The sequence below is a fragment of the Bradysia coprophila genome (genome assembly GCF_014529535.1).
Source record: "Bradysia coprophila strain Holo2 chromosome X unlocalized genomic scaffold, BU_Bcop_v1 contig_35, whole genome shotgun sequence".
NCBI classification, from domain to species: Eukaryota; Metazoa; Arthropoda; class Insecta; order Diptera; family Sciaridae; genus Bradysia; species Bradysia coprophila.
The window spans coordinates 988861-1016860 of record NW_023503325.1 but is presented as its reverse complement, the minus strand read 5'-3'; the positions used below and the strand labels follow the sequence as shown (position 1 = coordinate 1016860).

At 38.0% G+C, this 28000-nt stretch overlaps 5 protein-coding genes and 1 long non-coding RNA gene across 6 annotated transcripts; 2 read left to right on the top strand and 4 right to left on the bottom strand.

The window, feature by feature from the left end:
- Positions 1-157: 157 nt before the first annotated feature.
- On the bottom strand, positions 158-22787 carry LOC119069523. The gene is made up of 3 exons (XR_005086346.1): positions 22775-22787; positions 22344-22353; positions 158-451 (listed from the first exon to the last, which is right to left on the bottom strand). It is a non-coding gene; the product is annotated as an uncharacterized LOC119069523 (long non-coding RNA).
- On the bottom strand, positions 925-8253 carry LOC119069482 (arf-GAP with coiled-coil, ANK repeat and PH domain-containing protein 2). Its single transcript, XM_037173549.1, has 11 exons — positions 8089-8253; positions 7852-7968; positions 7383-7785; positions 5517-5612; positions 5239-5456; positions 4842-4958; positions 4627-4785; positions 3931-4565; positions 3705-3868; positions 2117-2337; positions 925-2051 (listed from the first exon to the last, which is right to left on the bottom strand). Exons 1-11 carry the CDS (start codon positions 8139-8141, stop codon positions 1874-1876), a joined length of 2361 nt encoding a protein of 786 aa, XP_037029444.1. The 5' UTR covers positions 8142-8253; the 3' UTR covers positions 925-1873.
- Positions 10752-12384, bottom strand: LOC119069499 (28S ribosomal protein S5, mitochondrial). Its single transcript, XM_037173570.1, has 3 exons — positions 12154-12384; positions 11867-12080; positions 10752-11794 (listed from the first exon to the last, which is right to left on the bottom strand). The coding sequence occupies exons 1-3, from the start codon at positions 12329-12331 to the stop codon at positions 10846-10848; spliced, it is 1341 nt and encodes a 446-aa protein (XP_037029465.1). The 5' UTR covers positions 12332-12384; the 3' UTR covers positions 10752-10845.
- Positions 15451-16484, top strand: LOC119069517 (39S ribosomal protein L27, mitochondrial). The gene is made up of 3 exons (XM_037173595.1): positions 15451-15559; positions 15687-15850; positions 16235-16484. Exons 1-3 carry the CDS (start codon positions 15508-15510, stop codon positions 16436-16438), a joined length of 420 nt encoding a protein of 139 aa, XP_037029490.1. The 5' UTR covers positions 15451-15507; the 3' UTR covers positions 16439-16484.
- LOC119069512 (ADP-ribosylation factor-like protein 16) lies at positions 16477-17217 on the bottom strand. Its single transcript, XM_037173589.1, has 2 exons — positions 16785-17217; positions 16477-16729 (listed from the first exon to the last, which is right to left on the bottom strand). The coding sequence occupies exons 1-2, from the start codon at positions 17215-17217 to the stop codon at positions 16503-16505; spliced, it is 660 nt and encodes a 219-aa protein (XP_037029484.1). The 3' UTR covers positions 16477-16502.
- Positions 21163-26869, top strand: LOC119069503 (E3 ubiquitin-protein ligase TRAIP-like). The gene is made up of 8 exons (XM_037173577.1): positions 21163-21377; positions 21476-21602; positions 21671-22147; positions 22207-22299; positions 24415-24472; positions 24731-24778; positions 26307-26501; positions 26571-26869. The coding sequence occupies exons 2-8, from the start codon at positions 21490-21492 to the stop codon at positions 26727-26729; spliced, it is 1143 nt and encodes a 380-aa protein (XP_037029472.1). The 5' UTR covers positions 21163-21377; positions 21476-21489; the 3' UTR covers positions 26730-26869.
- The last annotated feature ends 1131 nt before the right edge of the window (positions 26870-28000 follow it).

Below are 28000 nucleotides of genomic sequence, written 5' to 3'. Positions count from 1 at the left end.
GTCCATTGCTCTTAAGCCTTTAAGTCACATATCGTAACGAAACTCTGTACATTCATTAAATAGCGTCTATTGTCGCACAAATTGCTATTTGTAGAAATTGACAAATATGTACGAATGCTGATAATAAATGAATTTTTGTCGAAGAAAAATCACTCTTACTGATTATTAGAATGTATTTATTTAATAAAATAAAATTTATAAATTAAATTAAGAATGTTGATTGTGAAAATGATGGAATAAAAAGATAATTCCTTTTAGCAGATCTTACTTATTTTGGAAGTAAAATAAATATTTTTTTACAAATAAAAAATTTAAGCAACTCGATGCAAACATAACAATGTTGCGTGAATGCACAAGAGTTCATATAAGTTGACAAAAAACTTGAAATTTTAGCGTTTTCAAGTGTTAAACGTTATTCGAATTGGACTGTAAGGGTGTTCGTGTTTTCATGCTGTTTGTTTCAACTTCTACAATGTCTCAGCCTTCACAAACAATAAATGTGTTTGCAACATTATTGAGGCTATTAACCCGCTTCAAAATGGAACGAACGTTTGAACGACCCCTAGCTCAAGACAAAACTGAAACTCATTGAACAATTTGTCTCCGTTAAAACATCCAATTTCTAAGTCGACTTATATGTTACAATACATTTACGAACATTCTTCATAACATTAACAATTGATATTGGATAACATAATACTTCTTTTAAAAATGGTCATAACAAACTATAATGCAACCAAAAATGGACTTTGTGGTAACTGTTTGAAATTGAAATGGCTAACTTTGTCTATAGGGGGTCATGCAAGAATGTTAGCCAATTTTTACTCAAACGAAGTGACTATTTGCATCCGAGTGCAAATAGTCAACATGAACACTATTCGCACGCGACATATTAAAACTCTTGAAAATAATTAAAAAGTCATTGTTCGCAAGCAGTATATTATCAAAAATGCTATTCGCACATTCCGCTACAAAACTGTGTGAGGAAGGAGTTTTGAGTGTTCCAACTGAATTCTACCTTCCACAAACTGTATGTAAGGAACGAATTTGGTTTGCATGGGTATATAAGGCTGGCATTAAAATAGCATACATTGGATGTGGTGGAAGTAGTTCATTACCTCGAAATCAATTTGTGAACTCGCCAACTACTCGTGTATTTTAACGCATTCCCTTGAAATGGGCTAAATCCTGACATATTGCTAAATCCAAAATGTCAGCTCTTCCAAGTGAATCCCGGTTTGGAGGCTGTTATTTCGACTAGGGTAGTTGCATGCTTCGCCTGCGGCTCGGATATGCAAACTCTACACTTGTCAAAATAACCGTTTCCAAAGCTTGTTACTTTAAACCTCACTTGTGAGTTCGGCTCATATCACAAATTGATCTCTCATGTAATTCATTACACCAAATCCAATGTAATTTACCATTTTTCCATTAAAACACTGATTATAAAGCAACCTACCATTATGTGAGGTTAAGCAAGCTTCTCAACTGCCAGGTAATTACAGGTGAGGTTCGGACTATTGTAGACATTTTTCAAAACTTGTAATAAATAAGAAAGAAAGTAAGAAGCAGTAGCAGACACACTTAGCCTCTCATGTTAAAATTTGAAAGCAGCTCGTTCCTAAAATTCTGTGACAATGTTTGCACATTGGACAACAATAATAGATAAGAGATTTGGGAGGTTGCTTCAATTGAGAAGCTCCTTTGTTCCCCACTCCCTAACTGCCCCAATTGGACAAACAATTATTTAAAAATTCACAAGCCGGTCATTTTCCGCACAGTTACCTTACAATAGCACATCCAAAAATGTTCAATTACAAATTATGTTTCTACTTAAAATTATTTCACAATAATTAACATCACACGGATTGAATCAATCATTCTCTACATCATCATCATATTGATCATTTGTTTTGGGATTTCGTTGTAAGCGTTGCGGTTGATTGACGGCCATTTGGGAGAAATCTCTCATCACATGATTGTATGTATCGCTTTCACCATTACCCTGCTCCTCTACTCCGATTTCTTCGTGCAATTTTGTTAAACGTAATCTATCAAGGAATCAATTTGCGTTATGTTTCACCACTCCACCGTTTCACCACCCCAAAATACTTACAGTGTTACTATATCAGCATTTGCTTTGTCTACTGCAATGTCAATGGGACGTTTGCTGTCATTGGCTTCGATGTCATGTTTTGCACGATGCTTTAAAAGCAGATATGCTTGCGAAGTGCACCCCTTTTCGGTAGCTAGATGTAAGGCTGTGTATCCATTATCGTCCACTGAGTCGATTGGAATGCCATTTAAAAGTAGATATTCGCAGGCCATTACCGAACCCTGTTGAAAAGGCAAATCGACGAATATTGCTTGAGAAGAGATTTTCATATAAAACAATAACTAAACCGCAGACCGGCAGTATCTATGTATTGAGTATGGCTTGCCAATGTCAAAGAGACCTAAATTCTGAGCAAGACTTTCCTTGGTCGCGTGGTCACGACCATCGAAAAATCCAATGGAAGTTAGAAAGTACCAATCATCTGTCATCCCAAAATTCAGGAACCAACCGTGGAACACCTCACTTATATCGAAAATAACACAAATCCATCAAAAAATCCGATGGAAGTTAGAAAGTGCCAGAGGAGTCATCTGTCATTCCATAATTTAGGAACCAACCTCGGAACACCTCACTTATATCGAAAATAACCAAAATCCATCGAAAATCCGATGGAAGTTAGGAAGTGCCAGATAAATCATCTCTCATCCCAAAATTTAGGAACTAACCTTGAAACACCTCACTTATATCGAAAATAACACAAATCCATTAAAAATCCGATGGAAGTTGGGAAGTGCCAGTGGAATCATCTGTCATCCCAAAATTTAGGAATCAACCTTGGAATATTTTAGTGCAATTTAAAATAAACAAAGAGTTTTAATTGGCTCTTGCACGGTGTACCGCGAACCACGTATAATGCGAAAATTTGAAGAATTAGATCTTGGGCAGCTGCTACGGACCACCATCAATTTTCCATCAAGTTACGTCCAAGGAAACTTTCGTGAGAGTTTCCAGATGAAAAATTATTTTTATTTTTTGTATTTTGGCATTGGTAAGCCAAAGTATGCTGAAAAACACGATTTTGGTGGGGGAGGAAGGGAAGCAAATATCTTGAGACTCGACCAAAATAGAGACTTTCACCCTCTCGATCATTTATCTGGAGAATATTCACAGTCGTTTAAAACTTTCAAACCCTTTCGACTTACTCGTCCCTACTGCTTCTACAGCGGTTTTACCATCCGCAAAACAAAAAGTTTATAAAAATCGGATGACCGACTCGTGAGTTAGGGCCCTTGGTGTGAACCAGGACGCACAGCATTTTTTTGCAAATAGGTCAACCAAATTTGAACAAATTTCGAACATTTTTTACTTAATGAATTTCGATTGACATTGGCTTGGTTGCGGCGACATCGTTCAGTGAAATAGTGAAATAGTTCTCTATTGGTAGAGTAGAAAAGAGAAGTGACGCCCTAATCTCTCTCCGGATCGTGAGCTGGGTACCTTGTTAAATTCTGACAATTCTTTCGTCTTAGTTTACGTGTTTCAGCAGTTCATTGTCTCTGATCAATGCATTGAACAATGGAACTTATAAGCCTTATATCAAAATTGAAATTTCTTTGTCTTCTCATATCAAAAACACTGCTAGACTTACCGAGAGTATAGCCTGATGTAATGCTGTTCGGTTTAGGTCATTTATATTAGTCCAAGATTTACTTGCACCTAAAGCAAATGCTTGACACATAACAGGAAGGTTATGTACGCCGGCCGACTTATATAGCAGTAAATTTGGGTTTAAGCTCGATATGTCTTCGTCCTCTGTTAATAAGTAGTTTCGTTAGGTTGTTATGAGAACGAGGTCAACAATCTATCAAACTCACCAAACAAATTATCTTCGCCTCCAGTTGATTCCTGATCCGAACTCAACGCAAAATCTTCCTTCAACGCCGAATTACATAGATCCTTTCCAATGACCAATACACTTCCACTTGAGTCACCACTTTTTCCACTCGCCGTACTAGCCGTTTCCTCGTCGCATGCTTTCATTTTCTCTTTCGATTTACTTTTCGGTCGTCTTCTCAATTTCCGAACACTCCATTTCCGAACCGTTGTCCGTGGAAGAGACAATTCATGACCGCCATCATTTCGTTTCGTCAATCCACTATCCATTGGCAAAACAAAACGTTTTTCCACATATTTGGCTTTGATCCAATTTTCTCGGATCGTACCGTCACAATTTTCTGTGGCCCTAACTACTGCTTCATCCACTTGAGCTTCGTAGACACGATTCACTATTTCGTTGCCCAGTTCCATCATAACTTTTACAATTTCCGGTTCCCAAGCATCTAGCGTTAACGACCTAACTTTGCTGTGATGAACGCCCAGACTGCGATGGACACCTGAGCAAGCAATGCACAACGTTATACCAAGATTAATGGAAGCCCAACGTGGCTCTGGATGACGGCAATCGCAACATTGAGAATTTCCGGGTATTTTCAGAAATTGCTCCCAGTTACTGTGAAACAAGGGGATTGGTGTGAGATTGGGTACTGGCTGGTTAGGAGACATTTCCTCACATTTTTTTGAAATTACTTGCACCCGGCAAAGAGCCTACCGGCGTTAGCTGATCTACTTTACTCAACTGACCACAGTTGATAGCAGCCCCGATACCTTTATGCAATGCAGATATCCATTGGTGCAGAATTTCAGCCGAATCAGCTTGAAGAATATGTGACCTGTAACATAGAAGGTGTGAATAGGCCGGTTAAGCATCTTAATTGTAGTCACACACTTTGTTGGAGATATGACTTCGAAACAGAACCGTCGATCAGAATCGTTAACTGGTCGAACGGTACATATGCGTAAATCTTCCTCCATTACCGTTGGGACGTCTCCGTCACCCCTTTTTCTATAAAAAAATGAAATTCAAATTATCGACGATCCAAGCGGGTGCTCTTATCTAAGCGGTTAGTCCAGGGTATTATGTCGTCTCGCTCGCTCACGAGTCTACTGGATATCGTAAAGTGGTCAAACATTTCGGACTAAATTTTTTCTTGTTCTTCTTCTAAAACAGAACGCCCGGGTTGTCGTTGTCGTTGTCAGTAGTCAAAATTCATTAAAACTAGTGAGCGAGCGCGACGACTTTGTATGACATGGCAGCCCAGACTAGTTTATCGTTTTTTACTTACTTGTAAACTAATTGATTGTCAAACAGATAAAACCATCGTCGATTCCACGTTTTAAATCCTTTCGACGTACGTTTGAATAGGTAACCCTCGATTTGTTTTGGGATTTGAGTATTATCGCTCTGATTTTCCAATTTATCATCGACAAAACTGCTAACGCACATATGACGATTTTGCATCGTTTTCTCCAAAGCTTTCGATTCGGCGCGCATGTCGTTAATCTGAAGAACATTAACGTAAATGCTGTTTTAATGCGGCGAAAATGAAATTCAAAAAATTACATCATCGGCGAGTCCTTTGAAAAATTGTTCAAAATCGTTGCACAAATCAGATCCCTGGTGGTAGAAAGTATTGCACGCTTGATAGTAGCTTAGGAGCTGAAAATATTTTGCTAATTTAGAAACTTCATCAATACGCATACACGACGTACAGGAAGAAGAATTATATTAAAAAGCTTATAGCCTTTTATTCGGGTCTATTACTTCCATCGTTCAAAGACTTTTAATCGGTTGATTTCAAATCTTGTACTTCAACTTACTTAAACATGAACAGCTGTACGTGTCCAATCCTAGTTTTACACAATACAATACAGTCGGCGAAATATAAATTTTGCAGCGGTCTTATAGTTTCATACGCATCTGTTGTGGACGGTAAGTTTTAGGCAATTTCGCGAGTTGTAGACCGAACGAAGTAAGGCCACAGTCCATTTGTAACATGTCGAGTTCGACTCACTGAGTAAGTGGAAAACAATTGTGGTTGTTTAGAGATGCTCACTCAGCGAAAAAAAAGGTGAGGAGGGAGAGGGACCCAAGTGTGTACGCAATTTTTGATTTATAAAAGTGCAATGTTACAAGTCAGAGACACTTTTAACTCACAAACTCGGGGGACGGCGGGCAAAAAGGTGTTGATTGGTTCAGTGAATTAAGAATCCTACAAATTTTCAGATAAATCGGTTCTCAAATGTAGAGTGTACCTGGAAAACTCATCGGATAAGAATTGAGTTTCTCTGGTATCGGTAACGAATCGAGGTATCGTGGAATTAGCAAGAACAGTGAAGTTGGCTGTGCAGGCTCGGAGCTGACGTTAGGATTAACCGTTAGTACGGTAGTGCCCCTTCTGAAGAAGACGGAAGAGAGATATCAGAGGAGCTGCAAAGTTGAAAGCAAGCGAAGGAGCTTTTGGTGAGACGCAATAAGCAAACCAGGCAAATGACATAGTAGTGTTGACGAGTCGTGTTAAGTTGAGATACCACCTGAACAAGATTTGACCCAGTGAAGATCCGAACTGTGAAAGAAGTGGTGACCGTGACACACACGAAACGTCGAATCATTGTATATGTCATTGTCCAGTGTTGAGACAGCAAAGAGTAGATTTCTATATGACACTAATTTCTTTGTACCGTTGACTTATGTCACAGAAGTCAATTTTAAAATTGTGATACCACTGAATTCATCTGATGGCGATCCCACTGATTAACAAGTTTCATTGAGTTTGTACGATATCTCCACCACAAAAGAGTTTTTTTTTTGTAGCACAAAATAGATTTCCTGTCTACCTAAAATCTACGTTCATTTGTTTATCATTAGATCCGCTCATAGAATCGTATTTTTTCGGACCAATTCGAGAAGTCGAAATATGTTTTCGAAACATAGAAACATAACGCGAAAATGACGGGTGTTACGAGTGTCGGGTCCCGAGTGGAAATGGTTTTGCAGATGAAACGTTTCAAATTTTTCAATAAAAATTCACGTCGGGTAGAGTATCCCTTCCAGTCACCAATGTTGAGTAGAAAGTAGCAATGCCTAAACTGTGTCAAAAACTTAAAAAACTGAACACGGAAATAAAAAAAAGCTTTTGTGCTGAGTGTGAGTGGTGCAAGTGGTGTAAGTGAAGCAAGTGGTGCAAGTGTTGTGTGTGGTGCAAGTGGTGTGAGTGGTGTAGATTTTTGACTAATATCAATCGATGTGTGAAAGTCTATGTTTAGTACGAGCAAGGTTTCACGCGGGTCCGAAAATGCATATTTATCTCAAAATATGACAAAAAAGGTAAGGCGTCCCGTCTCACACCTCTATCTATAGTATCAGGACCCCACCTCTGTACGCCTACCAATTAATATTTTGATTCACATGATTTTGAATTTGACTTACCGTCCAAAGAATCTCCGGTCTCTTTTTCGATTGCAGCATCACCAACAAATTCACGTAGTCCAGTGCGGTATGGCGGAAACAAGAAGTTGTGGCAGATAGGATATTTGCCGATTCAGTCACTTCAGCAATACGATTCTTATTGGCTTGGGCGTTTCTTGTTAAGGCAGTGTCCAAACTTTCCGAAACTTTGGAAAATAAATGTTTAAAATCTTTCACCTCTTTAATGTCTTGCTTGACGTAGGAAGTTAAATTTTTCAGCACAGTTCGACTGGCTTGATCCAGCAAAATTGTGTGAAACTTGTTCATTTCTTGAAGACAATGAATTATTTTGCCCAGTGCATTGTGTGCAGATGTATCCTCTTGGAAATGTGTTCGTAAATCCCATAGAGACGTGGCAAAGGCGCTAAAAACAACAATGGACCAATGTTACAGCAGACCTCCTTAAATGTAAGAAATTCCAATCTTTTACCTTTGATTTTTGACATACTCTTTTCCACTATCTACAGCGATCGTACACATTTTAATTGCTTTATCCAATTTCTGTTCTAAATGATCGATCACTGTTTCCTCTTCTTCAAGGAATGCTCTAAAAATCGTGAACGAATTGTATGAATATTTAAAGGGAGTAAATGGAACAACAACAACAACAACAATGTTCTCCGCTGTGATGAAATGTTGAACAAAGTGTTAGTTTCGAATTAATTACCTGAATTTCGGCGAGTCTTTCAAGCATTCATCGAACTCTATTTTTGACAGCATTTTCGAGCTAATTTCATGTAAATGTTCTGTAAGTAGCTCTGGGCGACGATACGAAAATTGGTTTTAGATATGGAATTAATTGAAAACAAAACTCCCGAATGTCGATGTCAAACTGGTATACATATAGTTTTTGCATCGGTAAGGTTAATGGTATCATATAAATATAAACCATATCAACGTTATGACGAATACTTTACAATACCGATGACATTATACCAGTGGGAGCTGCGGGATATTGACATAACAAGTATGACTGTATGAGTCATCTGCCATAGTATATTTCATAGGCCAATACACACAAGGTGTGTAAGTATACCGCCGAGAGCACGAGGAAAGTACACTTCGAGTGTATTTCGAAACCTATTTTTCCGAAGGGTAGCTCACTTCTTTTGATTAACATGATTACGTAGTGATTACCGTGATTAACCAGTGATTAACATGGTGAAACATCGCCATTCAGCTACAAATCGTGATTTTTTAATGTATAACAGTCTTTTATCCCAAGTAATCACGGTTAATCACTGTTTTAAATTGCGTAATCAAAGTTAGGCACGCGGGAGACCGTCAAAAATGTCTGCAACTGTTTTCATGCATTTTGCACCGTCCTCCGAAATTTGTTTTGACAATCTGCAAAATGAATAGAAATAGAAAAGCGACATTTACATTGCTGTCATTACGTCAACATGAAAGTTGAGGTGGAGGGCCTTCTGTGGATGAAATTTGTCACTTCGAAATAACGTTGGAATCACATCTTATTGTCTAGATTAGCAAATCAATTTTAATTGACATCGTAGGTCCGCTGAAAATTCAAAATTAAAACATGTGTGGGTAAAGTTGAATTCACAGTCGTCCGTTTTGCCTATTTTACCTGACGTTTCTATTGTTTAGATGACTTTTGCATAGTTTTAATTCCAACTGTCAAGGCAAAAAACGGAACTCAAACGGCGTGAATACAGTCATGGCGGCAATTCCCGCCGTAAAAGAGGATATGACACTGGGGTCGTTATTGGAAAAATCCACTGAACTTCGCTGTAATTTTCAAATAAAATTATGGCGCAATTTCAGTTCAGTTGAAATTTCGGACTGAAATACTGATAAGGGGTCGAAAATCGTCAAAAACAATTTACGGGATCTGTGGATATGTAAAACGATAATATCGACCAGAAGACGAAAATGTTCAGTTCTGGACAATATTATCGCTCAGAGCCTCAATTCTCATACGTTCGTAACTTTAAGAATTCGTAACTTGACAGTTCTGAGTTTTATCCACTCAACTGTCAAGTTACGAATATTTGAACTTACGAAAATCGGCGCCCAGAAATGATATTATTGATCGAAAAAACTATCATTATACCACAGAAAGCGATATCATCATCTTCTGGGCGATATTATTGCATCGCATATGTATGTTTAATAGCAGTGTGATTTTTCATTTATTCATTGATTGCTGGACTTTCAAACGTTTTCACAACGCAGGGGAGGAAATGGTCATTTTATCACCTCAGCTGAAACTTCAGGAATCTTGGTTGTGAAACCTGGGGAATTAGCTAGGAATTTTCATTTTCTCGAGTGACTTGCGACCCTTTCCGACTTAGTTTTCCAATTTTTCTTCCCAAGGTGAACAAATAACTATTGAAACATACCATAATCGACCACAAACATTTTTCTATTATCAACCACAGGTACAACCGAGTAATAAATGCAGACCTAAAGCAGACCCAGAAGGTGACATTATCGCCAAGAAGACGATATTATCGCTTAGAAGACGATATATTCGCTTAAAAGACGATATTATCGCTTAGGAAACGATATTATCGCTCAGAAGACGATATTATCGCTTAGAAGACGATATTATCGCTTAGAAGACGATATTATCGCTTAGAAGACGATATTATCGCTTAAAAGACGATATTATCGCTTAGAAGACGATATTATCGCTTAGAAGACGATATTATCGCTTAAAAGACGATATTATCGCTCAGAAGACGATATTATCGCTTAGAAGGCGATATTATCGCTTAGAAGACGATATTATCGCTTAAAAGACGATATTATCGCTTAGAAGACGATATTATCGCTTAGAAGACGATATTATCGCTTAGAAGACTATATTATCGCTTAGAAGACGATATTATCGCTTAGAAGACGATATTATCGCTTAGAAGACGATATTATCGCTTAGGAAACGATATTATCGTCCAGAAGACGATATTATCGCTTAGGAAACGATATTATCGTCCAGAAGACGATATTATCGTCCAGAAGACGATATTATCGCCCAGAAGACGATATTATCATCAAGAAGACGATATTATCATCAAGAAGACGATATTATCATCCAGAAGACGATATTATCATCCAGAAGACGATATTATCGTCCAGAAGACGATATTATCGCTCAGCAGACGATATTATCGCTCAGCAGACGATATTATCGCAAAGAAGTCAGCAGACGATATTATCACAAAGAAGACTATTTCATCCCTACTATGCTGACACAGAGGCTTATGTCTTATCAATGTTTACAATCTCTGATAACTTAGCGACAGTTTATGTTAACATTTAACATCATCAACAACGCCTACCAACGTTTAAGCATTTTCACCAAAATTCGTTTCTCAATATTTTGTGTATTTAATAGCAAACGTGAGATCGGCCCCTATGAAACACGATTTTTTTGTTGTCTTAATCACATTTTCATTAATTAATCTTCTGCCTCTTTCGCGTCTCTCGGTTTACTCGGCGTCTGTCGGCATTCTGGATATTTGTCTGTGTAAAAACTGCGCACTTCGCCGTAACGTACGCTCAAGTCGATTTTCACCTTGTCCTGGTTTCGAATCTTCTCCTGCTTGCGACAGTATATATCCCACGACCGATGCTTGGTGAAGAATGGTGGAAATTTCTTTTTTTTGTGAATGATCTTGCCGTTCATCATGTATTGGGTAAAGTCCAGATTTTCGTTGCTAGGAATCTCATCGGCTTTGCGACATTCCGTTGGACTGGCTATAATTTTCGGAAAATAATCGTTTTCCGAACGCATTTCAACGAGATGCAAGCCCGACTCTTCGGCGATTTCTTCGTGGGTGCGCTGTTGCAGTAATCCCATAAAAAAGGCTTTTGTCACATGCTGGACGCCTGTCGCACCCTCAATTTTGGCATGGATGTCTTTAATGCCGACCATTTCGCATATGGTTTTTATTGCACGATGGCACACTAGTCCATATCCCGGCGGTTTCATGGATACGTAAATTTTAGTTAATCCGAATTGGCAGAAGAACGGGTGCATGACGGTGTGTCCGTTGTGTATTTTGATATTCATGAGCTTCTGGGCAGCTCGATTCTTAGCCTTTCGTAAAGCGTTTCTACCTTCCACCGATTTAGCAGAGGCAAATCCAGCCAATCCGTTTCCATTGCCCACTACAACGAACGCGGATTGACGTCGCTTCCGTCCAAGGTTACCCTTCATGATGAAGACCAGCTTTAATTCCAAGATCCGAGAATCGAATTCATCAAATTTATAACCACCAATTGGATCCGGCGGACCCATACTTCGACCGTTCGCTTTCCCTCCTGCCCATCCACGCTCTAAAGGACTCAGTTTGAATCTTTTCTTTCCGGACATTTTGTCTCTGACATTTCGAAGATTTCCTTCCCTGAAAGCAAAGGTTTTGGGGTCAACTCTAGTTCAAATCTCCCACACTAATCTGCATGTTTGTTCAACATACCAATCGGGATTTTCCGGTAACTTTCGTTGTTTAATTAATTCCCGTCCCTGGACAACCGGAGCATTCAGTCCCGGCCACACCATATTGGTTTTTCCCACACCGATCACTTGACCCTTGTTTAAGTCTTTCTTTTTACCGAGTCGGTTCGCACGACCTCTCTTCCTACCAGGATTACTGACAGATAGACAGCCGGTCCATAGTCGATCAGCAGATACTGTGGAGGATGACAACAAATTACATAACGTTAAAATGAGCGAAAATAGGAAAGTTTTTTAGGTTAACTGTACGTTTGTTAAAGAAGCTAGTATGCCGCATCGATGTTATAGTCGGTGGTTGGATTTCCAACAACGACCTATTTGACGGTTCACATTTGGTATGGAAATTCGTAGCAATTTGTCGGGTTAAACTGAGTCTATTCAACGATTTTATTAATTCTTTCGACGAAATTAGCAGCCTGGAGGCCATATCTATGAACTGCAGTGAAACAGTTTCTCATATTATGACATATTTACATTATATGACATTTCTTCTATGACATTCAGATAGTGTTGAAATCGTTGAAATGTTTACGATACACAGTGTTGACGGACTATGTGGCGTTAGACTTTCTTTCTTGTTTTACTTTAAAAAAAAAATAAGGCTCGTACAAATCAAGGTTCTGAAAGAACAGGTTAAAACACTCACGAAGGTGAAATCAAATTTTCTCAAACATTTTGTTGTCATTACATGTTGTGTGAAAAGTCAACATGAAAACAACTTTTTTAAGGTGAAATCGTCATTATCGTTTCTCGAACCTAATTAACGCAACAGGCAAAATTTTGATTCCACCGGATTCGTGATCAACTCGAAAGTGTCTTAACCTGTTCTTTCAGAACCTTGGAACAAATTACTGAGAGCATTTTTATGGGTTCAGCTTCAAATTTCAGTTTTAAAATTTCATATTAAACAAAGTTAAGCTCATTTATATGATGTTGGACACAATTGTAATTCACTTTGTTATGTTGTAGGACATGCAAAACTCAATACTAAACAACGCAGTTCCAACATTATTATGTTAAATGTCACTGTTGCAACATAAGTAGCAACATAACAAATCTCATATTCACCCGAAACTTGGGGTCTCTATTTCTTGTTTCCCGTTACCTTCAGTATGTTTTCTTCGCAAAAATTGACAATCTGCAAAAATATTGAAAAATGATGGAGCAAAGTTTGAAATGTAAAGTTTCTGTTTTATGTAATTCATTGAGTATATTAGATGAAATTATTTCCTTTTCGTTTTGGGATGCGATATAATGAACTTCAACAAATAAATTATCAATTAATCACATAAAACAAAAAAATTAATTCGCTCATTTCAAACTTCGCGCCGTCATTTTTCCACAATTTTGCAGAGTTGATTTTTCAACCATTTTTCACGAACTTTGCATGCATCTAAGATGATTACACAGTTCGAAAAGACACGAAAAATGCTTGCAAAATCAGAGTTTACATCAAGTGTGTAAAATATTTGGCGTTTGTCTCATACATTATCTGTCAATATTTTACACGCTTGATGGATATTGCAAATATTTTTCATGCACTTTTCACGATCTGTGTACTCGCCCTTAAGATGAGTACACAGTTCTTGAAAAATACATGCAAAATGGACCACTGCAAAAAGCTTGCAAAATGCGAAAAGTCAAATATTTCAAAGTCAGAGTGTAAACATTAGGTGCTTACAAATTATTTGACAGATAACTCATACATTTTATGTCATATTTTGCATGGGTCCATTTTTCCAATGAAACTATAGCGATTTCATATAAAGTTTGACATTAGGCCATACCTTGTTTTGACGTTCATTGCATTTTTGACGCATTTTTCTCGATCTGTGTACTAGCCTTTACGGCCATTATTTTTGAAAAATGTGATGACGTTGTTCCGAAGATATGAACAATAAATTGGGTTATATCTACTGAAGGTAACGCAAATCCACAGGGAAAAGCAAGAAATACGTATCCAAAGTTTCGGGTGAATATAAGATTTGACATGTTCTATCCGTGACGTTTGACGTGATAATGTTGTTGGAACTGCGTTGTTAAGTATTGAGTTTTGGCATGTGTTGCAACTTAACAAAGTGAATTTGACTTGTGTTCAACATTATAAAAACTGTATTCACCCGAAACATTGGATCCGTGTGTTCTTGCGGATTTGCATTACCTTCAGTGTTTATATACTTGGGTTATACGGCCGCCGGGAACGAATTTTCGAGTGTAGTTCCTACGAATGCAAGTTTTTCGAAAGTTTACTTGTTTAACGCTCAAGTGTTGACTGGGGTTTTAGTCAGTAATACTCGAAATAATACTTTTCGGAGGATATCGTTCGAATAAATTTGGATTGTAACAAATGCATTGCGAGTTTGGTAACGTTGGAAAGGAGAACATAATTGCGTTCAGATCTTAACAAATTCAAAATAATTGCGGCTTGTCAACTTTCGGCACCATGGACTTTACTTAAATAGTCGTGGAATACATCCAAATCTAAAAATCTAGAATTCAGTTTTGGATTTTTAGAAATTTATTTGGAGGCATTCCTCGACTATTTAAGTAAAGTCCAGGGTGCCGAAAGTTGGCAAGCCGCAATTAATTTCAGTATCACAGTACTCAGTACTAACGACGAACTCGAAAAAGGCCAATTAACAAAATAAAGTTGAAAAACGTCAGTTACGCTCAGGTAGAACCCAACGTCTTTTTCACATTTGAGCTAAAATTTTGGTTCAATTTTGGAATTTTTATGAGAAAAATAAAATTTTGGCAGAGAATCAAATGAAAAATAAGGAAAATTGAGGAAATATTGAAAAATAAGGAGGAATTCGGAGGATTTATCAAAAATAAGGAAATTATGAGGAGTGGGAGGCCTGCAATAGAAACGTCATGTAAACGGAGGTAAAACGGACGACTGTGAGGTCACCTTATAGTTAGTTTGAATTCAGAGTCATCCGTTTTTGTATGACAGTTAGCAGTTCATACATTGTTTGAAATGACAACTGTCACGTACACGGAGGCCACACCTATTTAGCTTATTTAGCTCACTTCGTTCGGGCAACAACTTGCGAAATTTACCGTCCACAACGGATACCGGTCGAAAACCAGAGAAAAATCTCAAAACTCCCTCATTTTCGGCCCGACACATTAATGAAAATAACTATTTTATGCCAAATACTGCAAAAATTCAGGCCTTTGGCCGAAAGTAAATGTCACTGTCATCATTTTACTTTCGCCCCATGCGGGCCGAAAGTAAATGTCACTGTCATCATTTTACTTTCGGTCCTCATATGTCACGAAAGCACATATTCACTTGATTGAAAGTACGCATTGAGGCGAAATTGCCTAAAAACAATCGTCCAAAACGGATACACAAACAGAATTTATTGATTGCATTTCGTCGATCGGAATGCAAAAATCGGATAATGATTTTCACTGATTTTTCGAAGTTTTTTGTTTGAAAGCGTAATGGGTCGGTTCAAATTGTTAAGCAAATAAGTGAACCTAGTGTAACCCCTGTAACGCCTGTAACCCCCATACACAAAAGTCATGTGTCAAAATGTCAACATATGGATCTCGCTTTTTGACAGATCACATCGAAATATAGATTGTAACAAAATGAATTTCGGCTTATTTTTAAATAAAAACGCTGTGTTTACGCCCGCCTTTGGTAGGTTTATTGACAAAGATATTTTTTGGGAAATAGTGAAAAGAACACATGTTACTATTTCACGGAAAATATCTGCTTGCTGTCAAAGTAACCACTAAATGATTCCTACTAATTTGATGTTGAATAGCAATCATACGCAATGCCAGCAAAAAAGCTGGCGGCAGTACAAGGAATACCAAAAATCAAGGACGTCCGAAACATCGTGGATGGAGAGTCCAGGATGGTCACTACGTTTCGAACAGTACAATTCTGGCAACGCAGAGAACGCCAAGATTTCATCCCGGTTTAAATGTAAGTTGTTGGCGTATAGGCTTTCTGCATAATCGATTGCACTGAAAATTCATGGGTATAGACGACTGAAGAAACGGTGAGTGTCTGGTGAAATGACGAGTAAGTCGAAGAGTATACTTGAGAAGATTGTTGAATATTCTTTCTACAAAATGTAAAAAGGGGAAGAAATGACAACTTGTTGAGGAAATGGTGAGTTCATCAATCCGACAGGCTTGTCAGAAACTCATCTCTTCTTCTGAAACTTGTCGAATTTTCAGTGCAATCATGACGAAACGATGTGAAACAAATAAAACTGCAAAACACCAATCACAAAGCTTATTTGAGCCTCTCATATCGTACGTTACGTTTAGTCCTTATTGGTATTCTCACAATAATATTTTGCAGGTCGGTCTCGGTAGAAACGGTACACTTTTTGCAATGGACCATGGAAGAGTGTATGTAACGTGCGAACAAATCGATCCGAATTGGGATCACAACTGGGTTCAACGGCATTATGCGGGCCGTGAAGGTCAGACTATTTATAAAAAATATTTTAACGTTGTGCCGGAAGAACAACATCAGAGATTCAAGTTGGTGGATGAAGTTTAATTTAGCTTAGAATTATTAGTTGCAAATAAAGCGGATAGAGTTCGAACGAATTGTTGTGTAAAATCTATGATGCCAGCCAATCTAAGATTTTCTCTTTACCAGTATCCAGAATGGCACTCGTCTCGACGACTGTAACTTCTTGGCGAATCTGTTTTTTCAATTTTTCCAGTTGCAGCATTAACAGAGCCTCGTTCCGCATTTGTCTGTATGCCAAATCCATTTTTGTCAACACTATAATGACTTTAGCATGCTGTAACCGGGGATCAGCCAAAAGCGAATACAAGAGAACACCTGAAACGTTTCTGAACTGAGTGGGACGAAAAGCATAATTATCGAAATGAGATACCCGCAGCTGATATCTGGCATAGATTTGAAGTATCCACAACGTACATCAATTTCCTCACATCGTTCAAGTAATTCTTCCACATTGGTGCCATTGTACCGCCAACTTCTCGCACTTGGGCATAAACACTTGACTTTTGTTTGGTTGTAGTTTTCTGTTTCGCGGGCAGTTTTATCGAAAATATGTTTGTTCCGATTGTGGGCACTATGTGCGGTGATGTTGCATTTTCACCCAACTGCGATTTCGTCAATTTTGTGAGTAAATGCGTTTTGCCCGAATATTTTGGCCCTAGACACAAAACGGACATTGTTAAAGGTTTTGTTTTTTTCTGATTCGATGGAATCGTCATAGAAACGGCTATTAGCTGCACGAAACGGTGCTTCGAGTGTACAATGTACGTACATGCACCTTCATTCATACAATACGCGAATGGCATACATAACACTGAATATTCTAATATCATGTCCACACGTTAGTAAGCGGGCGTGACGCAAGTCCTAGACAACAAATTATTTAGTGACTAAGGATCATATTTGCAGTAAATTTTTTACTTCCCCTCTCCTTCCTTTGCTCTAATGACCCCAAACTTGGTAATTTGTCTAGGCATCCAACGAATTATCACACGTCAAAATCGGTAACGATTATATTGAGATGTTGAGATGTTGAAATTCAAAATTTTGATTTTTAAATGAAAAAATGCAAAATTTCGTGTACACCCGATGAAGTTAGCTTCGAAATTTTTTTATGTTTTAAACGTTATTCAACCTTCAAATACAATCCATATGAAATCAAATTCAAAACATAGCTCGATTACACATACATTTATACGCGAGATACAGCAGTATGAATGGGCGTGTAACATAGAATTCCCATTTGTCAATTTAGAAAAAGAGGATATCTCGACGTCAAAAACGAGGTCGAAAAGTGAATTTTTAAGTATAGTTTCCACTTACAAAGAGCACTCCGTTTAGCCTCCGTTTACATGACAGTTATAAAATAGAACAAAGTAACTGTCACGTAAACGGAGTAAAAAATTGAAATAAATTCAATTTCCGCTCCGTTTGCGTGACAGTTCTTTTGTTTTATTTTACAACTGTCATGTAGACGGAGGCTAAACGGAGTGTTCTTTTTAAGTGGAAACTATACTTTAGCGAGAAATTATAACCAGTGTACATGCACTTTGTGCTGCTATTGTGTAATTAACACCAACACCAAAGTAAAGAATTCCAAATCCGTTGTACAATATGTCCCATTGTCAGTGATAACATTCACCGAATATTACTCGATTCGGACTTCTTTTTGGCTTTTCAAAATTTCTTAAAAAATATGATTTGGTATCTGACACAACTCTACTCTCCCACTTGTAAAATTACTAACTTTTACGTTCATGTGTAAAAGAATATTTTAAAAAGATTAAGATGATGAAGAAGACGAGCGGATAGAGTGAAAATTTCTGAGACAAGAAATTACTTGTATTTTTGAGATTGCTAGCTAACGCCGCGCAGCGAAAATTTTGCACTCTGTGAGTATCGAATTTACTCAAAAAAAGAGGACATTTTTACGAAGTCTTTTATGTGGATTGAGAAACTGTGGGTGGGTAAGTAAAGGGAACAAAACTTTCAAAGTTAAAATTTTCTGGTGTATAGACAACTGAAATTTTCTACGTTCGTTAGTCACTTAGTTCCTATGAAAAAAGAACATTTCGTAACCCCTAAACGTTTTTATAGATTTTCCTAAAATGTTGGTAATAGGTCAATCTCAAGCCTTAGATCAAGATAAGATTTTACGTGTTCCGGCAACGTAAATCACGCTTTGTTCAAATGAAATATCCATTTACATTGCCTTATCGCTTAAAACACAGTATGTACATTAGTCCAAATTTTTATTTTGACGTGTGGGAATACCACTCTTCCCTTCCATCTATGGGATCTTTAACGTCCCAACTCGCCAAAATAAAAATTTGGACCCACGGACGTAATGTACTATTTACATGCTTTTGAAACCTAAACCTGTTTTCTTATTTTCCCTCAATGTTTTTAATAATCCACTTGGGAGCACAAAAGCATGTAAAAAATAGTTTTTTTTTTTAATCTTCAGTAAATAATTAAGATTGAATCAGAACCTGAGTTTCTTTTTAAACTTTCTGTGCCCATCAGTATTTCTATTGGTAAGTTATATAACAATTCCGTATGGTATGGTGTTCTTACCAATACGTTACCAAATCCTTTAAAAATAATAACATTGACAGCACTGCGACAGCCGGTGTTGTTAGCGTTTTGCTGATACGATAATTTAGGGTTTTTATTTAATTTTCTGTTAAACGAGAAAAAACACCGCTCTAGTTTAAAGGGCCAATGAAACAAGAAGAGGTGTAGCCGACCTACTTAAAATAGTACTTAAAAGGAGTCTACAAAACATCTATGTCCTTTAGGTTGACATTAAACAACACCAGGTTTACATCCAATAGTTATTTGTGTATCTGTTTTGGACGATTGTTTGCCCGAACGAAACGAGAGAAAATTCTCAAAACTCCATCATTTTCGGCCCCGACACATGAAAAGTATATTAAACACTTAGTGTTTTTATACTTTGATTTATACTTTATTAGATTGAATCAGGAATCATACATAAAGTATTTCACGCGTGACGACTACATGCGTCTCTTTCTAGCACATTTTCAAATGTAGAACACCCCTTCCAAAAACAGTTTGCTTAATTTTGATTAATTTATCCTCGCCGGTCGCCGGTATTATTGTGAAATGTCAATGACACTGTTCAAAGCACCTAGCAGGGTAATAGAGGTTTTTACACGTCAAATAGAGTAGTATTTTGATACCAATAATGGCATTAGCAGCTTTAATGGTAATTTTGCAATGACATTAAGAAAAAAAGGTATGGAAATATTCGCATACTTCGATTAAAGTACTACTTTATTTTTTTCTATTACCCTGCTAGGTGCTTTGCACTGTTCCTCTAAAAGCAAACAACTTTTCGGCACGAAAATTATGTAAAAACATCTTCATTTTGCATTATTTTTTCAATTAAAATTACTGCGAAGAATTGTCAAAGTCAAATCGCCAAGGAAACTCGGCAAAGTAAGTGTGAAGAAACGCCCAGAAACATTAATAAAATAGAAAATTTGCCGTTTCGCCGAATCTTCACACTTTGGCGTTTCTTCACACTCTGGCGATTTTTTTGTGGTATGGAACAATCAACAAAAAATGATGATGATCTCGTTCGATCCTAGTGAATTTATTCTTTTACGAAAGATAACGCAAAGGCGTTATGTTCGATGTAATGCTAGTGATTCCATCCTTTCACAAAAAGTGAAGAAAAGTTGTTTGATCCTAAGGAAACTATACTTTTACAAATAGTGACGGAAATGTGTTTTGTTTGACCCTATGGAAACTATCCTTTTACGTAAGGGGAAAACAACAACGGAAAAACCTGTCCCTATATTCGCTTCATTTTCCCGTCGTTCGCTCCATTTATTTGCTTGTATTTTCCATTCATTCGCTCATATTTACTGTTCATTCGCCCAGATTTTCCTCCATTCGACCACATTTTCTCGTCATTCGTTCATAATTTGCGCTCGTTCGTTCCACTCATTCGATTCGCTCCAATGACGAATGCAGCCTGTCCCACCATTCGCCCTTGTTGTTTCCCTCTCGCTTTCACGAAAGATAACGTAGAAACTCCAAGAAAGATAAAGAATTGAAAATCCGACTTTACGCACACTTTGGCGATTTTTCTTGGCGTTTCTTCACATTACGTTCATTTTTCTGGATAATTTAACAAATCAACCGAAAATGATGAATTGCCATGAAAAACTGCCAAATTGTGAAGAAACGCCAAGATGTGACGAATCGCCAAACAAAAAATCGTGGCGATATTTAATAGCAATTTTCATAGAAAAGCGCCATCTTGTCAACTCTCGAGTGTAACCAAGGCTGTATACTTTGGGGAGGTCACGCAGATCGCTGTTTTATTAGATACGCGGGAACACACCTTTTCCATACAAACAAATTCACCAAAATTTAATTTGTATGGCGTGGTGAATTTGCTGTGTGAAACGTGGTGTGTCTGCATCTGCGTGACCTTTTCCAAAGTATACAGCCTTGGAGTGTAACTACATGTTTCTTCCAAAGCCATTCAGAATGTCAATCGTCATCCACAGAAGAGCCAACACAACCTCACTTTGAAGTTTTAACGAACAAATTTGTTTAAGTTGCGGTTATGTTTGCTTCTGTGGATGACGGTCGGTTGTTTTCGGCATGTCAAAATTCGTTTTTACCGTACGATGGAAGAAACCTATTATGAGTCAAAATGAAAATTGGCGTAGAACACTGTTTTTGCAACACGACTGACCATATGTTCATTTGACATAGTCGGCATTGTGTGACGGCCTTGGAAGAATCTAATGGCAGTTGTTGATCTTTTATTTAGAATACAGACGTCTGATCCATTCAATTTTATTTTTTTTGATTTATTTAATATTTTGGACATCATTGGATCAAAAAAAAAACTTAAAATTGATCGTAGACGATAACCGGTCAACTAAAACTCTGACCATCGCATTGACAGTAATTTCCTAAGGTTTGCAATTTGCTTTGTGTTCAAATGAAATGCTCTTTCCAATTTACAGTTATTTTTGCATTATTTGACTTACCTTCAATTTTTCTGAATGTGAACAGGAGCGACCAGAAACATGGCTATACAATGTACAATATGCATGGCTAGTCTCAGTTTTACCGAGGCTGCTAATGCGGCTTCCTGTGGCCATGTATTTCACGAGCCGTGCTTAGTTCGATGGTTTCGTCAGTAAGTTCGTTTGTCCATACGTTACTGTTCTCACCGATTGGCATCAAATAAATCAAAAAAAAATTTAGATCAAAGACCTGCCCACAATGTCGAGCCCGATGCGATGAGAGACAAGTGCGTCGTTTGTACTTCAGCGCCGAATTAAACAGCTCATCGGTCGATGTGGATTCGCTTCAACTAGACTTGGATAACGCACAGTTGGAAGTGAACAATCTGCGATCCAATCTTGATGCCAAAAAGACTGAAATAACGAAGTTACGCGACAAGCATAAAGAAACGAAATCAACTATTTTGGGATTGGACGCTCAACTCGAATTGACCAGGGTACAATTGCAAAATGCCAACTCTCAGATTGCTAGTCAGAAGAGTGAGTTGAATCGGTTGCGTGCGGTGGAAGCAGGACTTAACGTAAAGATGCAAGAAGCGAAAGACTTAGAGTATATCAAAAGTATCATCGACTCGAGTGTTAGTCTTGAAGTTGAAGAAATTCTACAAGGTCAATCGGACGTTAAAGTCCTGGCAACTTTAGTTTCAACATGTAAAAGGTACGACTCTTTTTTTCAACTTAACTTTGCATTTTCTTGACCGTCTGTGCTCTTTCCAGGGAGCTCGTAAAAGTTAAGCGAAGCAGAGATGAGGCACAAAACAACCGACGAAATTGCCAAGAAGAAAATGCTAAACTCGTCAACGTCATCAGGTACGTCTGTCTTTCTTCAAATATTTCGTTAAAAATTGAGCGACTAAAGTCATGCTCGGTTACTTTAAAATTGCTCGACCTCACCGATCGTTCACAGAACGATTCCACCAGTTAGAGATGAACGGGTTGTGTCGGGTTTTGGGCGGGTGGATTGTGAATACTTCGGGTTGAGTCTAAGTCAAGTTTTAAAAAAATAAAATAATTTCGGGTTGGGCTGGGTTTTGAAATCAAAGCGTCATATTTGAAACTACTGTAGAAATGATTAGTTCAGGACAGTCACCTAATGTTATAAAACATATATTTCTACAGTCGAATCGAGTCTTGTCGTCCGTTACGTTCTTTGTCATTATTTATTTGAAAGTTACAAAGTCGGTCGTTCTTCTGTCAATATTTGACGACTCCGATAAATTTATCTCTGAAAGGTGCGGGAAAACAGGAAAAGTAGGAAAATTTCCAGTTTTCCTTGCTTTCTCACCAATAGCTACTGTTGTTTGTACAATCCCGATTTTCTTAAAAATTAAATTTTCTGATTTTTCTCGTCAATACCTTTCCTTTGACACATCGCACCGAGGGGTCACGCACTTCTTCAAATTTAATCCATTTAATACATTTAATCCAAGAAATACATGGGATTAAATGGATTTAAATCCATTTAATCCCGAGTGCGTCACCCCTCGCATCGCACACTATTTTTGAGCTAAAAAATTCAGACAAATGCTTGAAAAACCAGTGAAAAACAGCCAAAAGAAGCAAAACACGCTGAGCTAAACTCTGGATGTGTAGACTCAAAAATGGTATGCGATATGTCAAATGAAAGGTATTGACTAGACGAGACGAAATATTTAATTTTTAAGAAAATCGAGTTTATGCATACAACAGTAGCTATTGGTGAGAAAGCAAGAAAAACTGCAAAATTTCCTACTTTTCCTGTTTTCCCGCACCTCCCTGATACATTAGCTCCAAAGCAGACTAGCAAATACGTTCAGCGATTTACAACTCCAAAAATCACCTAAAACTATTAAAATGAGACTTCAATAATCTCACCAGACTACTACAAGTCAGGATCAAGATCAAGACAATCAGTTGACCAGCTGATTTAAATAACATAAAAAAGTTCGCCTGAGGCGCTTCTCCTCGATAAATCTATTGTTTTTTGTAATTAATTTGAAATAACATTCTGGAAGATGTGAGTGTTGCTGCATTATGGATGCAGATGCAGCCAATCCACATGATTTTTGTGAAATAATTTTCTTAGAAAAACAATTTCCAACAGGCTAGGGTTCCCAGACGTACTCTTTTTGAAATTTTCGATCGGGAAACCCTACAACAGACTCACCATTTTTGAACTTTGTCATAGCTCGATCAAATTGTAAAATTTGCTGGAAAACATTCCGGCCTCGAATTCCATTTTTAATTATCTGTCGCAATCTATCCTATGCTATGGACCATCAATGCATTTTACTGTTACTCGAAAACTTCAACCCCATTAACGTTCATTCACATTTTAATGCTCTCATGCTCTCTATACCAACAATATCCGCAACCGATTCGTCTAAACTGATCATATATCGACAAAGCGATTGGACCAACTTTCGTGCCACGTATCCTATCAGCTCCACAATTCCAAGATTCTCCCATGTAAGATTATGAGCAGACAAGCACACAACTCATACGTGCCGCACAGTAAATTCGTTAGTATGAATCCAATTGCTTAAAACTGGTGAAATGCGAGTAACGCTAAGTCGCGGGTACATCCAACAATTGCACCCACAATCCGTTTTGTCAATAACAAGACAACATTCCGTCTTGTTCACAATATTCACGCATGACCCGACATAAGAGACACCAATTCTGCTGCTAAGCATTTTGATAATCGAACTGCTGTTCGAACTGCTGTTGTTTCGTCAACGTCGTGATCGCTGCATGTCTGAGCGATGGCGACGAAAATTACGTTACTGACGGGTCCATCAATGTCGATCAAGCCGTCCAGAGAGCGATTTCAGAGTATTCATAAGCTTTGTCCACTAAACCTTAGCACAAGATACGGGCCTGCTGCCCACGCCAGATATTACGGTCTGGACTTACGGTTGATTGTACGTTTCGTTTTTTTTCCAGGCAACTAACTGAGAAAATTAACACATTGGAAAGCGATAACTATAAATTACAAGACGATGTACGTATTTTCACATAAATTTTCTTTACTGCATACGGTGAGAGTGTATTGATGTGAGATGTGAAGAAATAAATCGGTTGCGACCTTTTCACCAACACACGCTCATCTATTACAGTAAAATGTAGTTCAAAATAGCCCAACCCACACAAGGTGTATAATCCCCTCTGGCTTCTCGCTCAGTGTACGTACGCACCTTGTGTGTATTGGGCTAAGTTGAAATATACTATTTTCTAACACAAATTCTGATTTTCGTTTTAGTTGTCTCAATTGAAACGGTCTAATGATCTAAATACTACTGCAAACGAGGTAAGTGAATTATGTCGTACTGAAATTTGTGAAAATTCTCAATATAACGTCAGTATAACATTGAATTCACTGTCGTCCGTTTTCCAGTTTGTTTGACAGTTGAAATTAAAACAATGCAAAAGTCATCTAAACAATAGAAACGTCACGTAAAACGGACGACTGCGAATTCAACTTAACGAACAGAGGTCGCTTTGCGCAGAATAAACCAAAAAAAAAAATGTGCCAAGCAATTGTGTACTTCATCCCGTATCAACGTAGCCTTAATAGACGTAGAAATAACGGTTTACGGTTAATGAGACACAGCTTTGTTGCTTTAGGAGAAAACAGCGCACGCATGTTATGATAGCTCAAGCTGCCAAAACTCTTTATGTTTCCCTACAATTATTTTCGTGCACAAACTACGTTTCTAAAAAAGTTGCAGGTTCTTTGTTCCCTACTTTATGACATTTCTATCAGGGAAACGTCCCTGTTTTCGATAAGAAATCGTTGAGGCACTTGCCATGTAATGATGGTAGACCGTCATCCTGGAGTTCATGATACCAGTACAGTCTCAAGTGCAAAACCACAAGAAGAGAGGATCGATCTATTCTGTGGAGGTAATCGTTAAGCTTGCAGTGATTCGTGATTGCACCAACTACTCGCCTTATTTCCAATCTCGTAAGTTTAATGCGTTCACAACTGGCCGGAAGAACTTTGTATGAGTTTCTCCTTGGCAGGCCGTCCATAGTTGTTGATGTTCTTGTTGCAGCCATTGTGCAACAAAAGTTTTCCTAGCTTCCTTAGACAGCCCTAGTTTTGGCTACGGTCCTATAAGGTCACTGTCCCATCCTAGATTCGCCAGCTCGACAGCTTTCGTCAGTCATTTCCATTTTCCTACACGGTTACGCTCGCCAAGTCCGTTCAGCATGTCTTTACATTCTTTGACGAAGCGTGAATCAACATACGGTGAGCTTAGATTGACGATTCACTATCAGTGCAGATGCATATTTCGGACTGGTTGAGGCTATTTACTTCGTCAGTGGAGCGACACTCAGGAATTGCCAAAACCATTTCAAGAATTTCTAGAGGACGTTGCCAATGGAAGTGGAGGTGGAAGGGTCAACTTTCAGGAAAAGCTGTGTAAAAAGTGACGCAAGTTCCTGTATATGCTTCCAAAACAACTGATATCGTTGCAGGTGACGCATTCTGCGGTTGTACGAAATAATTGTGAAAACAAAAATTTGAACCAAAAAATTGTACCAAAATTGTACGCTGTTCTGGAGGTATACACAGACTTGCGTCACTTTCTACTCTTTTGATAATTCAAACAAACTCGACGGGAACAATGAGAGAGCGTAAATGTATCAGTATCAATAGACGAAACTAGCCAACGAAATGGCTACGTAGATCTTCATTGGCTTTATTCTGCACAAAATGACAAAATTTGTTGTATTTACTAACAGAGAAAAGGGAACAGATCGTAGAACTTGTTTTCTTTTCTTTGTAGCAGGAGAATCTGTGTTTCATCCAAAACTTGTCGCTAATCTAGGCCGCCGCATCGGCTCCAGCAACAACGATTCATTCTTCGCAACCAGCATCACGCTCCATTCAATTGTCAACTTCCACGACCCCCAGAACTGGATCGCCGTATCTCAGCATAAGACAGAGCAACGTTGGATTAACACCTCTTTTACATAGGAAGCGAAAAGCTGAAGCAGAGGCTCCTCATGGCGCTTTTCGTAACGTAAGTGTAGTTGTAACCGATTCTTCCCTTTAAATGTCTGCAAATTCTCTTTTCTTTTACATGCAACAGTTAACCATATTTAATAATCCGCGAAAGTTGAGTAGACCCGTGTCTGGAGCTCAACCGTCCGGTACAATTTACAATGGATTCGGTGGTAGTGAGCGTAAAGAGAACTTTGCCGGTTTCCCAAATGGTACGACCAGAAAGAATTCTGCCGGCAGCGGTTAGATCTCGTTTCCGTGAAAAATGAAGAGCACAAGATAAAAGTAATTCGTTTCCGTGCCGTGTCATTTTGAAGTTTTATGATATTTCTCTTTGTATTAAATTTGTGACAATTTGGTTAATTAAATAATTTGATGCAATGAAAACATTGGACATTCTCATTGGTTCCAGTGATAAACATAGCTAACGCCGACCCGTACGAAACACCTATTCGTATCAAAAGCCTTTAATGTGAAACTCTTCATTTCTCTTACTTCATTTTCTTCTCTGCTGAAAAACTATTCGCGCTTTAAAATCACTTGAATTATCCACTCTTTGCCTTGCAAATAAATTGCCGGAGGCAATATAGACAGCCCCGTACGAAGTCAAATTTCATAAATTCCTATTTAAACAGCTATATACCGCTATATTTAACTATATTTCACTATAAATAAACATTTCACAGATAAATATATGCTATTATATAGCTCTATATGCCTGTATATAGCTCAATATAGCTGTATATAGGTATATATAGATGTCCGTATATGGAATCCCTGAAACCCCACACACATAACAAATTATTTCCATGTTAACAGAAACTCTCTAAGTATCATTTTTCCCAAGATATTTCTATTTTACTAAAATCCAATATGGTCGCCGGCAGCCATTTTGTTAGGAGACCGGAAATAGTACCGACGCTTTACATTCGTTAATACCTTTCAAACAAAAAAAAATTCATGAAATTCGGTCAAAATTTACTCGAGATATTGTCAAAATACACCACGTTCACTGTACTTCCGAGTAGCCAGATAAGAGCTCACTCCAAGAGACCTAGGTCACGCTCCGGAGAACATAATTTCATAATAAACATTTTCCCTGATTGGTACGGTCAATACCTATCTAATAAAGCTAAAACAGACGAAATATGTTCAAATGTGGCCGAACTACAAGCAAAAACTGCTTGCCGCCCTGTGCCTGTTCCACACCAAGGGGTCTAACTCACGAGTCGGTCATCCGATTTCCATATGATCGGTATTGTAAATACCTTTTATTTGACGTATCACTTACAAGTTTAACGTTTAAATGTCCGGAGATATCTTCGAAAAACCGTAAAGCACTTATTGGGCCACAGCTCGGGAGGGGTCGATCCAAAATCACTCATCTTCAAACTTAGCCTGTCTTTTGACATTACCAAACGGGAAAAAAAAGAATTTTCAAAATCGGATGCGTTTTACTCAAGTTATCGTGCAGACAGACAGACGGACATTTTTTCCCCCGCGGATTTGGCATCTCTA